A 13,977-nucleotide genomic window follows, 5' to 3' on the forward strand; every position below is an offset into this window, starting at 1 on the left:
TCAGCGGGCGCGTAATCGGGCGCTGCTGGGAGACTCGGGATCTTGAAGCTTTTCAAACGTGCTCGACAACCTCCATCCTCCCTCCGCTTCTCCTGGGTAGTCCCAATTGCCCTCAACAACAACCCCCGTCGTCTCCCCCATTCCTCTCTCCTCTTCGTTCTTCGGCACATGCGATGATGCTGTCGCGGTCTGCCCTCGGCCGAAATGCGCCGCGTGCGCTCCGGAAGCAGTGTGCTGCCAACACCCGCCGTGGCCTTGCTACGCCCTCGACCCCCAACTTCTCGTACGATGTCTCTGAGACGGCCGGTGTGAAGCTGGCCAACCGTGAAGTCGGCGGTGCGACGACCACTCTCGCGCTGGTCGCTAAGGCTGGTTCCCGTTACCAGCCGTTCCCTGGCTTCTCGACCGCTCTCGAACAGTTCGCCTTCAAGGTGCGTGAGAATCGCAGGCATTGAACCGCCAAACCGTGCCGGATGCTTGAGGAATGTTGTCAGGCTGATCATACATGCAATTGGTAGTCCACGCTCAAGCGGTCGGCGTTGCGGATCACTCGGGAGACTGAGCTGCTGGGTGGTGAAGTTTCCTCTTCTCACTCGCGAGAGAACCTCGTCCTCAAGGCCAAGTTCCTGTCTGGCGACCTTCCCTACTTCGCAGAGCTCCTCGCTGAGGTTGCTTCTCAGACCAAGTACCCGAGTAAGTTGCCTTGGGGTCCATGAACATAGTTTGGGGGGACCAGGGAGGTTTCTAACCGGATTGGCAGCTTATGAGCTCAACGAGCTTGTCATCAACCTCGTCAAATACAAGCAGAAGACTCTTCTCGAGAACCCCGAGGCTCTGGCCATCGACACCGTCCACGCCCTGGCTTTCCACCGTGGCCTCGGTGAGAACATCACTCCCACCACCGCCGCGCCTTACGAGCAGTACCTGACCGCGGAGGCTGTTGCTGAGTTCGCCAAGGGCGCCTACGCGAAGCCCAACGTCGCCGTTGTCGCCAGCGGCCCTAACTCCACCGAGCTGTCCAAGTGGGTGAACGAATTCTTCGGCCAGCTGCCTTCCAGCGTCCCCTCCAACCAGTTCCAGCCCCGTAGCACCGCTCCCTCCAAGTACTTCGGTGGTGAGCAGCGTGTCCCCGGCAAGAACGGCAACGCCGTCGTCATTGCTTTCCCCGGCTCCAGCGCCTATGGCACCGCCGGCTACAAGGCTGAGGCTGCTGTCCTGACTGCCCTCCTGGGCGGTGAGTCTACCATCAAGTGGGCTCCTGGCTTCTCCCTGCTGGGCAAGGCCACCGCCGGATTCTCTCAGGCCAAGGTCTCGACCAAGAACTTCTCCTACTCCGACGCCGGTCTCCTCACCATCTCCGTCACCGGCAAGGCCGACCAGGTCGCTTCCGCCAGCAAGAACGTCGTCGACACCATCAAAAAGGTTGCCGCCGGCGAGGTTGCCAGCGAGGACATCAAGAAGGCCGCCGCTCTGGCCAAGTTCCGTGCGTTCGAGGCTGGCCAGAACCTCGAGACCGGTCTGGAGATCACCGGATCTGGTCTGATCCACGGCAACAAGGCCTACCAGCTTGGAGAGGTCGCCGAGGCCATTGACAAGGTCACCGAGCAGCAGGTTAAGGATGTACGTGCTCCAACTCTCTTATTGTTTCTGATTTCTGATCAATATGCTAACTGATCGCAGCTCGCCAAGGAATACCTGTCCAACAATGCCTCCGTCGCCGCCGTCGGAGACCTTTTCCAGATTCCCTACGCCGAGGACCTTGGTCTGACCGTTTAGATATATACGCAGTAGGCCACCACTGCTGACTCTTTCACACGTCACCGTCATGTATCCTGATCAACTCGTTATTTCCTTTGTTCGATGTGGTTGTGCTTGTGTGTGACTGTAATTGTAACCGTAAGGAAATAAATTAGACATGCAATCACCCTTTTACTTTGGTCTGTAGCAGCTGGCTCTAGTCCGAGCCTGTACATTGTCACCATACAGCAATGCAGCATGAGGTTGCAGTTCAAGTAAATAGCTTTGTATCCATGGTCTGATCCCCACTGCAAAGTCCTGCATCTTCAGTAAAGGTAGTAGTATCCTGTCTGCAGTCCATATCCATGTATCTGTACTTCCATCGTCAGCTTCCTAATAACTTATCTAGCCAGTTTCACTCTGAGCAATTAGCAAACAATTTGTAAATAAGTAATTGATAACTAATAGATTAGCAATCAGTCATTATAGACTAAAGTGAGATAAGCTAGCTATAGTAGTTATTGTATGGTAAGGGCTATAGGAATAGAAGAGCTAGGATAACTTGAGAAATCCAGTCTGTATTCCAAGGTTAATTTCGCTAGACAAACTCAGCCAAAAAGGAGATTTCTCCTTTTTGGTCTCCCCTGGGTCTGATAGTGTTTTCGGGATTTAAGGAGCAGATCAATATTACGCACACCAACAACCCATCATGTACGATTACGTTGGCGAACGACAGATTCGAGGGGTATCTGAGATATTTACCCTTCAAGACAAACCCCGGGCAGAACATAAGTATCAAGCTACCGAATCCCGACTCACTCTTTCAGAATATATTCAATGTGAGTAGAAATGGACTAACAAATCGATGGCCATATATAAAAGAACTTACTTGCTTTGCGGAGGATGGATCTAACAATGTGAATCGGCTTCTTGCTCTTCGACTTGTACCAGCGTCTCTTTGTAAATGCTTTTGGAAGTCCATAACAGCCATGGTGTTGTTTGTCTAACGGTCAGGGGCGATTGATATTCAATAAATAATATGAGGCCCTGTTATGCTTCTTTCTTAAGCATTAGCTTTCTCACTTAGAATGAACTCTGTTGTTGGTTCTTTGGGTTACTTTTTTTTCTCCCTCCATGTGCTTGCTCTATGTCTTTTTTTATCCGCACTTGAAGTTTTATACGTCCAAAAAATGCCATTATTGTACTTATCCGCAACTTCTATTACCATTATGTCCTATGGGCCAATCCTGGCCGTCTTCTGTTTGATTAAACCCCAAATCAACAATTCATGGGATATCATCCATCGATATTCCCACCAATAACGTTCTTGGATGTCCATACCTCGGCAAATTCCGAACTTGGAAACCTTCTTCTTTCAGTATAGATCTATTACTGGGGGGATGGAGTTGGGATCAATGAGGGGAAGTTATGGAAGTATCTAGCTAGTTGTGCTTTTGCAAAGGCGGAATGTACAGTACATCTATTTTTCGATGTGGTTATTGGGATTCACTTTGGTGATGAGACGAATGACGTATAATACTTGATATCCGACATGTGTACTCTAGAAGTATAGCTAGAATTGATTATCTCGTCATCCGATTCGTATTCATCATGATTATCCATATATGCATAATATCATCGAAAGTGCATTGGTGATGGTAAAAAGCAAGGAGTATGTATCTCATAGAATCAAAACCACCTAGACATCAACCTTCGATCCCACAGGAACAGTCTCATGATGCATAGCTCCGCCTTTCACATCTTTGATTTCGATGTGCTTCTCTTTCGCTTCCTCGATGAGGGCGTCCAGTTTCGAGCCACCAGGCTTGGTCTGCCATGGTCGTGGACCGCCTTTGCTGAACATCTCTTCGATCTCTTCTAGAGTCTTTCCGCATGTTTCAGGGTATCTTGACAGAAAGCAGATGTGTTAGATATGGTTTTGCCGGTGGCAAGATGGTAGACACTTACGTGAAGAAGACTTGAATAGCGGCGCCAACACAGAGAACGCCAAAGACGATGAAGAGCTTCCATGTGATGTTGGCGAAGCCTGGGGGTACGAATAGACCGAGAGCAAAGTTGAAGAGCCAGTTTCCGACGGCGGAAATTCCCTATATAATAAGATGTATTAGCGCAGGTTCTCATGTTGGATAGATATATAGAGTATAGACTGGAGATGATTACCATTCCTGTAGCGCGAGTCTCTAGCGACCAGACCTCTGCGGCGTAGACCCAAGCGACAGGAGCCAGAGTCAGAGCATAGACAATGATGAGGAGATACGAAAAGGCAATGACGGTGTGCGCCTTCCCTCCCATCACTTTGATGAGGACGTTCAGATTTCCGTCGACGCCGTTGGGGACGTATTCGCCTGATGAGAGCACTCCGCCTACGACAAAGTGGCAGGCGGCCATTCCCAGGGCGCCGTACATGAGAAGACCACGGCGGCTAGTCTTGTCGATGTAGAAGAATATGACGGATGTGAAGACGATGAACAGAGCGTACTGAATTCCGGACGACACCAGGAGGACGTTTCCGCTCAAACTGTTTTCTTAGAGTTAGATATCACTTATATCGGGGCTTGGGAGTAAGTAGTAAAGGCACTTACCTCGCCATTTGAAACACATATATTACGTAGTATGTGATCATATTTGCACCGCTCAACTGCTGCCACGCCTGAACGGTGAAGCCAGCGATGGTTCGACGCCACATGCCATTCTGGACGAACTTGCGCCATCCGGGGGCCGCTGTACGTTCTGCAGCCAAGACAGTGGTGATTTCCTCCCACTCTGCAACGACCAGCGGATCGTTTACGTTGCCTCCAGCCTGGATTCGAGCCAAGGTAGTGACAGCTTCCTCAGTGCGGTCTACCTTCGCCAGCCAACGTGGCGATCGAGGCAGGAAAGGGAGGCCGATCATCAATAGAACGCAGGGAACGAGCTGCAACGCCCATGCAGTGCGGAATGATGCCGGGCCAGCGATGAAGGAACATCCATAGCCAACAAAGAACATGATGAAGATACCCCATTCGATGGCCAACTGCTGGATGACAATGATCGAGCCGCGCTTCTCCTTCTTGGCAATCTCTGCTAGATACACAGGCACCTGAGAGGAAGTGATTCCAACGCAGACACCATTAAGGAGACGACCGGCCATCAGCATCCCGAAACCGTTGACTCCTGCCTGGATGGCAGTGCCCACAAGCCACCACAGACAAGCAAACATGATAGAATCGCGACGACCAAGCTTGTCGGAGATTGGGCCTGCAATGATAGATCCCACGACAGAACCAGCTGCCAACACGGAACCTATGGCTCCCTGGCGCACGCCATGAGGATTGTCGAAGAAATCAATGTATTGATCCGTAGCAACAATTGCTGACATGGACGAGATATCGAATCCAAAGAGCATTCCACCTACCGTCGCGATAATCGCGACAAAGTAGGTGTTATAGATCTTCGGGAACGTGGGTAACTTCATGATGGGGCACACTTCGACACAGAAAAACAGCACACACCTAGCCCTGAATTGATTGACAGGATAACAGCACCACTGCCAGCCTCCTGCGACTGCTGCTGCCATCCCATCATGCGCGCGTGAACCGTCATCTTTATACTCGCGGCAACGCACCGACTCGACAACCGTTAGGATGGTACAAACTTGCCGTCTGGCACGCGAGAGCCCTCATGGTCTGGCTGCATCTTAAGCTTGTCCTCCAATCGCCGGGAGTTTCTTGTTAGCGTTGAGATGGCGCTGCGCCGTTGTCTAAGGAATCCGGAGAACTAGCCCAAGACATACCTGGGGCCCCGCGTTGTGGCGCACGGAACGCTTCGTTGTTGGAGGGAGAAACAGCAACAGGCAAGCTCGATGCTTAAGAACTTCTGGCTCTTCCCGGCGGGGTTAACTTTCTCCTCGTTTAATATTTCTCGTGGACGGTTAAAAGGAAGAATCAAAGCGAGAAACGTCTGGAGGCTCCGGTGGGGGAAGAATCGAAGTAGTCGGGGATAGATGCCCATCCCCAGAATCTACGACGATAACCATAGTCCTCTTGCTCCATTCTCTCGGGGATGCGATCCACATAGACGATAGACTGGACCGGGATAGAGACCTTAGTACGTCTACTATTACAATGGATATTGTCATTGGGGCCAAGACACGACTACTAGTGGCGATAACATGCTGGCGTAACAAGAGATTCCACACAGTTTGCGTTCAACAAGCCGTTAAATTAACCGATCTATGGAAAGTACTTTGGCAGGCACTAAAAGAGATAGGCAGTACTTCTGCTATTTACCGACAGAAAAAGTACTCTATCTAGCTATAGTCAACCATGCCGACATCGTAACGAGGATGTGCAGATATACACATGCCACAACATTAAACAGTTCCTAGGCGCCATCAGGCCTTCTCCTCGCGGACAGCCTTGGAGACTTCGATACCATCCTGTAATTCCTACGTTAGCAAACAGTCCGCAAGTCCAGAAACAGTCAACAGGCAAAACCCTGTACATACCGATCTCCCATCATGCAAGGTCGCCTCCAGCAACTTGGTCTCATATACCAAGTTCGGATTTCCAGCAAACTCAAACTCCTCCTTCTGAGCCTTCTGCTCAACCTCCTTGGCCGCCTTCCTCTTCTCCTCGACGCTGCTCCGCACATAAGCCAGATACTGCGGCGCGCCAGGGCTAATCACGTTGTCAGCCGTGAGCACCGATCCGGGCGCCACAAGACCATAATGCTCGCATAGCTTCAGATCCACCGTATAAAGCGGCTTAAAGTGATCGAGAAATAGCAATGGAATCTGCTTGATTTCTCCAGTCGTCGCCCACTTCTGGAGCGTCTTCGAGCTCGATCCAACGATAATAGTCACGAAATCGCGCAGCCCAGCCAATTCGACAATCATGTTCGTGACGGCTGCGAATTCGGGACTTTTCTCTAGACCGATATAGCGCTTTCCACCGGCGCGACGGACGGCGTCTGCGAACAAGACAGCAGAGTATCCGACATAACTGCCTAGCTCGACCATGAATTCGGGCTTGAGATCCGCGATGACATCGGTAACGTATTTGCCTTTCTGGGGGCCCACGTTCGGAAGTGATTTCACTTTGGTGTCGAATTCATCGATGGCGGCGAGGACTTTGGATGGGTTGCCGCGGATCTCGTCGATGTCGGGGCGCTTGTAGATGTAATGGAGGAGATCGAGATGGCGGGAGTCCTGCAGACGTGTCAATCGAGGGCATACAAAAGAGATTTGAATATCGGTTTATAAGACTGTTTACAATGCGGGGGGCCACATACTTGAAATGGGTTCACGCGACCTGACGGGTTGGTTTGGGCGGCGCTCATTTTGACGAGGGTAATAGAAGGATTAGAAATGAAGACTTTACTGCGTGATATCTATCGTGGGTATCTGAGATGTGGAAGAGAATGAACTGATGAAGAGTGAATGGATGGAGCATATAATACATTGATAAGGTGGCTTTAAATACTGCGTACTTCTATAGCTATTCGGCCATAATTACCCGGAATAGGAGCATCCTCTCGGCGTTACGCCCGAAGACTTCGCTCGGCCCCGATGGCCGAGTTTCATGAGTTTCACGAAGCTCGAGGTCCCGCCATTGCAGATAATAATAAGATTAATCGCGTCGGATCGGAAATACTTCTGTAGAATCTAGATATGCCCGAAATAGCACCTGGATTCATCGGGGTTCACGTTTCATCGCCGTCTCGGTGAATGCGATATCGCTTCGGAGATTAGATTATCTTACACTCAAAAAATAGGCCGGCGCCTTTCACTGCCCCACGATACGATGATCATACACCGTCCTTGTCGAAGTACAATATGGATCTTCGTTGAGACGGCATGGATCATTGCATACCATGTAACCATAGTCGCGTCGGCTCAACGAGTCCCCACGAACTGCCAGACCGAGCAATTGGGTATACCCCTCCCTGCACTTCTTGTCCGATCGTATAGTGGCCATCTTCGCAGCAACTGGCTGAAGGCAGTCTGGTCTAGTAACTAGCACAATGCCACCAAATAGCGACAAAGGTGAAACAACCAGTAGATATCCCCGCAGATAGACATGCCAAGGTAACTGCGTATTTATGATTCCACTCTCCTGGGACAGACTCCGGCCTGTACAATACCCACGGTAACAGATATATACATTGGTCTGGCCATGGCGTGGACTGCTAATGACAGAATTTCTGACTCTGCAGGTACATACCTACTTTACTGTACTCTCGACAGCGATTGGTGCCTGACGTCGGATACTGTTGTATCCCTGATGCATTGTGGCATGGCTGCGTTCCCTCGTTGGCGGAGCGTCTCAACTACCACAACTTCTCTGGTGGTACCTGTCCAACTCAGTGGCATAGCGATATCCATTTGTCGACAACATCCTCCATGTCGTGTGCTATTCCCCACTGCGAGGCCAAGCAGCGGAATAACTTCTGCATCGAGTTCAGCTCGTACAGCAGATTTCGTGTTGTCCCACCAGTGGTCGGACCACGAAGTTCCCCTCGGATATAGCGGCTGGTTTCAGAACCAGACATCATATCCCCGACCACCAAGTCATCGTCTCCCTGAGATAAGAGCACCTCTCGCCAGACTGGCATCCGTGGAAGACACACGGAGGCCAGTCCCGCAAGTGAAAATAAAGTATAGATAATCGCGGCAGCAAACAGAGAGCTGGGCATGTGGATAACATGCGCCCTGCCCCTGGGGAGCTGCTCTACGATGTCTTGAATCGCAACAGCGTGCAGTAATGCTCGACGGGCGTCCCGGCTGTTCGCCCATTTGGCCAGATCCAACCTAGCCTTTGGTGCCTTATTCCCTCCACAGAGATGTTGGGTGATCCCATAGATGGAGCAGACCTGGCTGCAAAGTAACGAGGAGTTCGTGACAGTATCCAGGCAGATAGTATGCCATCGTAGAAATATCTCTAGCTTCTCGGAACTAGACAGATGAGTGTTGATCCCAATGCCTTCGTGCAGTTGGGCTAATGCCTTTCTCACGTCAGATCTCGCCGGGACACCAACAGTAGCCACGTTGTTTTCATCACAGTCTAGTATCAATGACTGGAATCCTTCCAAGATCACTCTGAGCGACAGGACGCTGAATGTGAGATCTAGAGGATAGGAGCTACTAGACGGCGAGAACAGAGAGCGGAAGATCAGTCGGAACGATGGCTGCTCCGTTTTCCGAGATCGCATCAGCACAATCCACTCGTCAGCTGTACTGGCGTTGAAAATGGCATCGTCACATGAGAGAGTGAGCGGATTAGCAACATGACGGACTGAAGTGCTGTCTCCAGACATCTGAGCCACAATACCATCGAGGATGTAATATGCCAAGATCGCACGCTGTTGAATCTCTCTGGCAGCCCAGGTCCGCCAGTGATGTTCCTTCTCGGCATTGGAAGCGTTTAAGGAGGGGAGGTTCTCGACATTCCACGGCTCGCTGTCAAACATCCCACAATGTCTGGCCCAGAAGAATCCAAGCGCCCGAAATACCTGGCTCGTAGTACGAATTGCTTGATTCTACTGTCTGTCAGAAAATATCCACTATGGCTTCAGTCAACATACCTTGGACAAAGCCCCGTACACTTGGCCCAGTAGGGCTGTAATCACGAGTTGGACGCCTTTGCATACATCATATGGACCACGATGTGTAATTAATGATTGCCACTACGCCATGTCAGTAACCAGTACGCGTCTTTGAAAGCAATCAACTCACCGAAGTTGCGACAGCTGTGTGGGCCAGACGCCATAGAGCCTCTCCCTGGAAGCAGTGAGAAAATGCCTGCATGGACGATTTTGGAAATAGTTTTGGCAGGATACACACCTTGCCAGCTGCATTCTTGGGTCCCAAGTATAGTGACCCGATAGCAATAGCATTGAGAAGTAACGGATGCGTGCACTCTCTAAAGACAAAGGTTGCTCGATGCAGAATGGGAAATGTAGGGATGAAGCGGACAAAGAACATATGCAAACATTCATCAAGGAAAACAGATGTGATTGACGTTGCTTTTACGGCAGCAGTAACGCTAGAGGACTAGCCACATATCAGTCTCCCTGTTAGTTTCAAAATAAGCTGGAAAAGACTCACGGAGCTGGTAACCATCTCTGTCACATCGTGCACCGCTTGATGTCCTTCCCCAGAAGGTATCGCACCTACCGAAGAACCTCTATCATCAAACGAGCCTGGAGAGTCGAGGTTGAAACCGCTCGGTGGTGGCACTGTTGGTGGGAATGGCAAGGTCCCCAGCGGGATCTGCCATTGGTCAGTAGTATCAGAGGACATGATCGTTTGGAATAGTTCTTCTGCGTCGGGCCAAATTAGTCCGAAATCCAATTCTGTTCCTACTGTGCCATGATGCAGGCCGGATACATCTTCAGATTGGGATCCTATCCATGTCTGGTCTTGTGTTGCTGGAGTTTGCATCGCAGCAGCGGCAGTCCGGTCATGACCATGGACACTCCCATCTTGCCATGGAGACACCGAGTCTGCCCTTGTAGGCTCAGAAGTAGATGGTGATAATGGTGTAGTATTCTTATTGCTGCTGCGGCGGGTGTGAAGCCTTTCATGGCGTATTAAGGCATCCTGACGAGCAAAGGGCCTTCTGCAGTCTTTGCAGACAAATGGTTTGGAGCCGGTGTCTTTAAGCATAGAAGTCCTTTGTTAGTTCGCGTGGACCGTTTACCCTGCTTGACTTGTGGTTCTTACGACTGCGTTCATGTCTCTGCCCAATGGTCAGCTTACTGATGAGGATGTCTCGAAACAGGACAGATCTCTACCCTTAGATGTTCTGCCTTGGAGAAAGCTTTCTGGCAGACCTTGCACACTGACTTTCTTGTGCCATCTGCCATCGATCCGGTAGCTGTCATCTTTGGGGGTTTGTCTTGTACAGTCGCAAGTCGCCGGCCGGATGAGCGTGGAGAAGACGACAACGTGTGGGGCAAAGCGGAGGCCGGGCGATCTTCTGGTTCTTGAACTGTTTCAACCGCCAGCCTACTACTACAGCCAAGGCAAGGCATCAGGAGTCGAGACCCCAAGTGCAAAGGAGGATGATTATCGCATCGTTTTTCCTTCCTATCAGCAGTGCAGGGTATCTTTCTGGCCGGGGACCACATGCAAGAAGCCGCGTGGAGACGAAGACCGCTATATACATAGTTCGCTATCCCGAACGCCTCCCCCATATTCGATCGGCTACCAAGCTTCGCTGACGTTTCCCCATAGTCACACGGATCTGATCCCACGGATCTTTTCCTCAATCGCGCACGGCTTGCATGGCTTTTGGAACCGTTTGGGCGCCGTCCGCCACATGCGGAGATTGTCTCTCCGCTTCGTCATATCATGTCGCCGAGTATCGGCTAAGCCTGATGCTTAGCGTGTCGATTCCTTCTATTTGGCTGCGACATGGATACTGCATTGGTAGTTCCAGCTTTGCCGTCGGATGAAAATGGGATATGATAGTCCGTGACTAGTAAACATCGTCCATACATATTGCATTATGTGACAGGATCGCTCCCCACGAAGATGTCCCTCGTTCGTACGGGCGTTGTCCTGGGAGCAGTTATAAGCCCCGGGGTTAGGACTTCTTCACAATACGGCTTGTCCCTCGTGTTTCTTCCAGTACTTAGTCGTTTCCATCCAATAGGGGAAGCATGTCGTCCACGAGAGAAGGCGACAAGGTATCGCCAGAATCACAAAAAGATGACGCCCCGGGTTCCATTAAGCAGGAGGACATCGATCTTATAGAGCAGGCCTCTCTTGGATCTCATGCTAGCCGGGCAAAGACTGCCATCGATGAACTCTCCCCAGCACACAAGGAGTTCCTCCTTCAAAGACATGGCAGTTTGGATCTGGATCCGGTGCCTTCATTTAGCGGTGCTGACCCATACAACTGGCCGACATGGAAGGTATTCAACCCAAAGCCTTTATAAATGGGATAAACCTCTAATCTCAGCTTGAACTATACAGAAAAATATTAATCTCATCCTCGTGGCCTTTCACGCCATGATGGCGACGTTTACTGCCGGATCAATCATCCCAGCATATGAAGACATCGCCCAAGACTTCGGGGTCAGCATCCAGCGTGCATCGTACCTTACATCCCTCCAGATCGCGATTTTAGGCGGTGCTCCTCTTATATGGAGGCCGCTGTCCAATCGCTTTGGGCGTCGCCCAATCTTCCTCCTGTCGACGATCTGCAGCCTAGCAGGCAATATTGGCTGCGCCAAGAGTCCAGACTATGCATCGATGGCAGCATGTAGGGCCATCGTGGCCTTCTTTATTTCCCCAGCGGCGGCGCTGGGAAGTGCCGTGGTTATGGAGACTTATTTTAAGAAGCAGCGTGCGCGTTACATGGGAATATGGACAGTGATGGTGACGCTAGGAGTTCCTGTTGGGCCATTGATATTTGGATTCGTCGCCTTTCGCGTAGGATACCGATGGATCTTCTGGATACTGGCCATAGTAAGGATATAAATCCAGCATCTACGGGGAAGACACTTATTAATTACCGTTTGCTGCAGGTCAATGGTGTCCAATTCATCCTCTACATCTTCTTCGGGCCAGAAACACGCTTCCTCGGGGATGACATCGACAGTCAAGCTTCCGAGTTCAGAAACCAGTATATTTCGCTCCGACGCATTGATACCAAGCCACTCAGCCTCTGGGGATTCATCCGGCCATTGACTCTGGCGAAGAATCTGACCGTACTCATCCCGGCTGTCGCCTACGCGATGGTCTTCCTGTTCGGCAGCATCTTGATCACAGTGGAGATTCCCCAGCTTCTCCAGACGAAATTCAATCTCAACACAGAACAGGTGGGAATGCAATTCATCGGTGTTATCATCGGGTCTATCCTCGGTGAACAGCTAGGAGGATCCATGTCTGACGCGTGGATGGCCCAACGCGCAAAACGAATCCGAACTCGACCTGAGCCCGAATTTCGACTTTGGCTGAGCTACATCGGTTTCGTATTGACCATTGTCGGTCTGATTGTCTTCCTGGTTACAACTGAACAGGCGCCCAAGGGTCATTGGGTAGTGTCCCCTGTTGTTGGAGCTGCAATCGCCGCTTTTGGGAACCAAGTCGTGACCACGGTATTGGTCACCTATGCCGTGGACAGCCTACCACATGAAGCAGCCAGTGTTGGTGTATTTATCACTTTCGTCCGACAGATCTGGGGATTCATCGGGCCGTTCTGGTAAGTGTATAACCGTCGTAGACATAATTCTACTCCCTCATTTCGTGAGTATCATAGCTAACATAACCAGGTTCCCTGATATGTTCGAGAACGTTGGCACAGCAGCTAGTGCAGGTGTCACGACTGCTCTCATGGTGGGCGTAAGTGCCATCCCAACAATCCTATTGCACTGGCAAGGAAAGAAATGGCGATTTAGAGAAACCGAGTCCGCCCTGAAATGATTTTCATCGTATTGTATAGCATGTATCGCTCATTGTATGTTGTCATTTGCGCATATGGGAATAAGAATGGAAAATGGAGAGTGAACACGAACGCTAATGCGAAAGCGCATGCTATTCATGATAATCTTTGCATCTGGTTCAGACTTTCTTTTCTCAAAATTGATATGGTTCTCTATGAATCATCCAAATGGAACTTTTGAACACCTATTTATATGGATAAGACCTTTCCACCTGCTCTGCTTCAAGCAATCTCAAGTGGGATGACACGGAAAACAGATAAAGACCTGCACGAGTCCGCATCGACCGGCGTCGTATGATGTCTTTGATCCTGGTTTTCTTACCATCCTCCCTAGTCAGAACTGGATAGTTGGTCAGATCAACCCCTGCTCTTGCTATAGTTCTTATCCGACCGTCTCAGAATGAGTGTGTACTAGACATTGTTAGCACGTGCTACGAGATTTAGTCTGCAGGCTATCATGGTCTATTACATCCGACGGTGAGTGTTTCGTTGCGAGAGATCGGAACGTAGGTATTGTCGTGTCATTCGGATCCCTCGCTGGATGCAGGACAAGCGGCCTTCTCGATGGAAGGGAAGGGGGCCAGCCTGAGAACCCAACGAAAAGCCAGTCGCCTGTTCTCAAGCCTCTCAGCTTTCATCACCTGCACATTCGATTATGCTTCGAAAAGCTTTGTTCGGCAATTTCCTTCGGTATAAGAAATACCGAGAGCAAGCACAAACAATCCAATAATGACGACTGGATCCAGAGGGCATTATCCGACGAGAGAAACACACTTCCTCCCCGACA

The 13,977-nt window shown here is 50.5% G+C and overlaps 5 protein-coding genes across 5 annotated transcripts; 2 read left to right on the top strand and 3 right to left on the bottom strand.

Annotated features, from left to right (window-relative positions):
• Window positions 1–61: 61 nt before the first annotated feature.
• C8Q69DRAFT_481177 (ubiquinol cytochrome c reductase, subunit QCR2) lies at window positions 62–2,105 on the top strand. Its single transcript, XM_028631580.1, has 4 exons — window positions 62–431; window positions 519–693; window positions 761–1,620; window positions 1,681–2,105. The coding sequence occupies exons 1-4, from the start codon at window positions 174–176 to the stop codon at window positions 1,774–1,776; spliced, it is 1,389 nt and encodes a 462-aa protein (XP_028481462.1). The 5' UTR covers window positions 62–173; the 3' UTR covers window positions 1,777–2,105.
• A 1,331-nt stretch (window positions 2,106–3,436) lies between these two features.
• Window positions 3,437–5,212, bottom strand: C8Q69DRAFT_408794 (sugar transporter; the record flags this gene model as incomplete). The annotated part of the gene is made up of 4 exons (XM_028628218.1): window positions 3,437–3,644; window positions 3,706–3,845; window positions 3,919–4,276; window positions 4,341–5,212. The coding sequence occupies 4 exons, from the start codon at window positions 5,210–5,212 to the stop codon at window positions 3,437–3,439; spliced, it is 1,578 nt and encodes a 525-aa protein (XP_028481463.1).
• Window positions 5,213–5,839: 627 nt separating this feature from the next.
• Window positions 5,840–7,191, bottom strand: C8Q69DRAFT_481183 (putative O-methyltransferase). Its single transcript, XM_028631581.1, has 3 exons — window positions 7,030–7,191; window positions 6,245–6,946; window positions 5,840–6,175 (listed from the first exon to the last, which is right to left on the bottom strand). The coding sequence occupies exons 1-3, from the start codon at window positions 7,075–7,077 to the stop codon at window positions 6,131–6,133; spliced, it is 795 nt and encodes a 264-aa protein (XP_028481464.1). The 5' UTR covers window positions 7,078–7,191; the 3' UTR covers window positions 5,840–6,130.
• A 623-nt stretch (window positions 7,192–7,814) lies between these two features.
• Window positions 7,815–10,411, bottom strand: C8Q69DRAFT_515485 (C2H2 type zinc finger domain protein). The gene is made up of 5 exons (XM_028633365.1): window positions 9,845–10,411; window positions 9,581–9,790; window positions 9,473–9,517; window positions 9,322–9,423; window positions 7,815–9,276 (listed from the first exon to the last, which is right to left on the bottom strand). The coding sequence occupies exons 1-5, from the start codon at window positions 10,403–10,405 to the stop codon at window positions 8,101–8,103; spliced, it is 2,094 nt and encodes a 697-aa protein (XP_028481465.1). The 5' UTR covers window positions 10,406–10,411; the 3' UTR covers window positions 7,815–8,100.
• A 785-nt stretch (window positions 10,412–11,196) lies between these two features.
• Window positions 11,197–13,545, top strand: C8Q69DRAFT_117742 (putative MFS transporter). The gene is made up of 4 exons (XM_028625172.1): window positions 11,197–11,658; window positions 11,720–12,214; window positions 12,274–12,950; window positions 13,021–13,545. The coding sequence occupies exons 1-4, from the start codon at window positions 11,404–11,406 to the stop codon at window positions 13,169–13,171; spliced, it is 1,578 nt and encodes a 525-aa protein (XP_028481466.1). The 5' UTR covers window positions 11,197–11,403; the 3' UTR covers window positions 13,172–13,545.
• Window positions 13,546–13,977: the final 432 nt, after the last annotated feature.

The sequence above is a fragment of the Paecilomyces variotii genome (genome assembly GCF_004022145.1).
Source record: "Paecilomyces variotii strain CBS 101075 chromosome Unknown C8Q69scaffold_16, whole genome shotgun sequence".
Lineage (NCBI taxonomy): Eukaryota > Fungi > Ascomycota > Eurotiomycetes > Eurotiales > Thermoascaceae > Paecilomyces > Paecilomyces variotii.

Coding starts and splice junctions, on each gene's coding strand:
- C8Q69DRAFT_481177 (XM_028631580.1), top strand. CDS start 174: ATGATGCTGTCGCGGTCTGCCCTCGGCCGAAATGCGCCGCGTGCGCTC. Junction 694..760: donor TTCTCAGACCAAGTACCCGA/GTAAGTTGCCTT, acceptor CCGGATTGGCAG/CTTATGAGCTCAACGAGCTT. Junction 1,621..1,680: donor CCGAGCAGCAGGTTAAGGAT/GTACGTGCTCCA, acceptor AACTGATCGCAG/CTCGCCAAGGAATACCTGTC.
- C8Q69DRAFT_481183 (XM_028631581.1), bottom strand. CDS start 7,077: ATGAGCGCCGCCCAAACCAACCCGTCAGGTCGCGTGAACCCATTTCAA. Junction 6,947..7,029: donor GTCGCGTGAACCCATTTCAA/GTATGTGGCCCC, acceptor ACACGTCTGCAG/GACTCCCGCCATCTCGATCT. Junction 6,176..6,244: donor CCTTGCATGATGGGAGATCG/GTATGTACAGGG, acceptor TAGGAATTACAG/GATGGTATCGAAGTCTCCAA.
- C8Q69DRAFT_515485 (XM_028633365.1), bottom strand. CDS start 10,405: ATGCTTAAAGACACCGGCTCCAAACCATTTGTCTGCAAAGACTGCAGA. Junction 9,791..9,844: donor CAGAGATGGTTACCAGCTCC/GTGAGTCTTTTC, acceptor ATATGTGGCTAG/TCCTCTAGCGTTACTGCTGC. Junction 9,518..9,580: donor CCAAGAATGCAGCTGGCAAG/GTGTGTATCCTG, acceptor CACTGCTTCCAG/GGAGAGGCTCTATGGCGTCT.
- C8Q69DRAFT_117742 (XM_028625172.1), top strand. CDS start 11,404: ATGTCGTCCACGAGAGAAGGCGACAAGGTATCGCCAGAATCACAAAAA. Junction 11,659..11,719: donor ACAACTGGCCGACATGGAAG/GTATTCAACCCA, acceptor TGAACTATACAG/AAAAATATTAATCTCATCCT. Junction 12,951..13,020: donor GGATTCATCGGGCCGTTCTG/GTAAGTGTATAA, acceptor TAACATAACCAG/GTTCCCTGATATGTTCGAGA.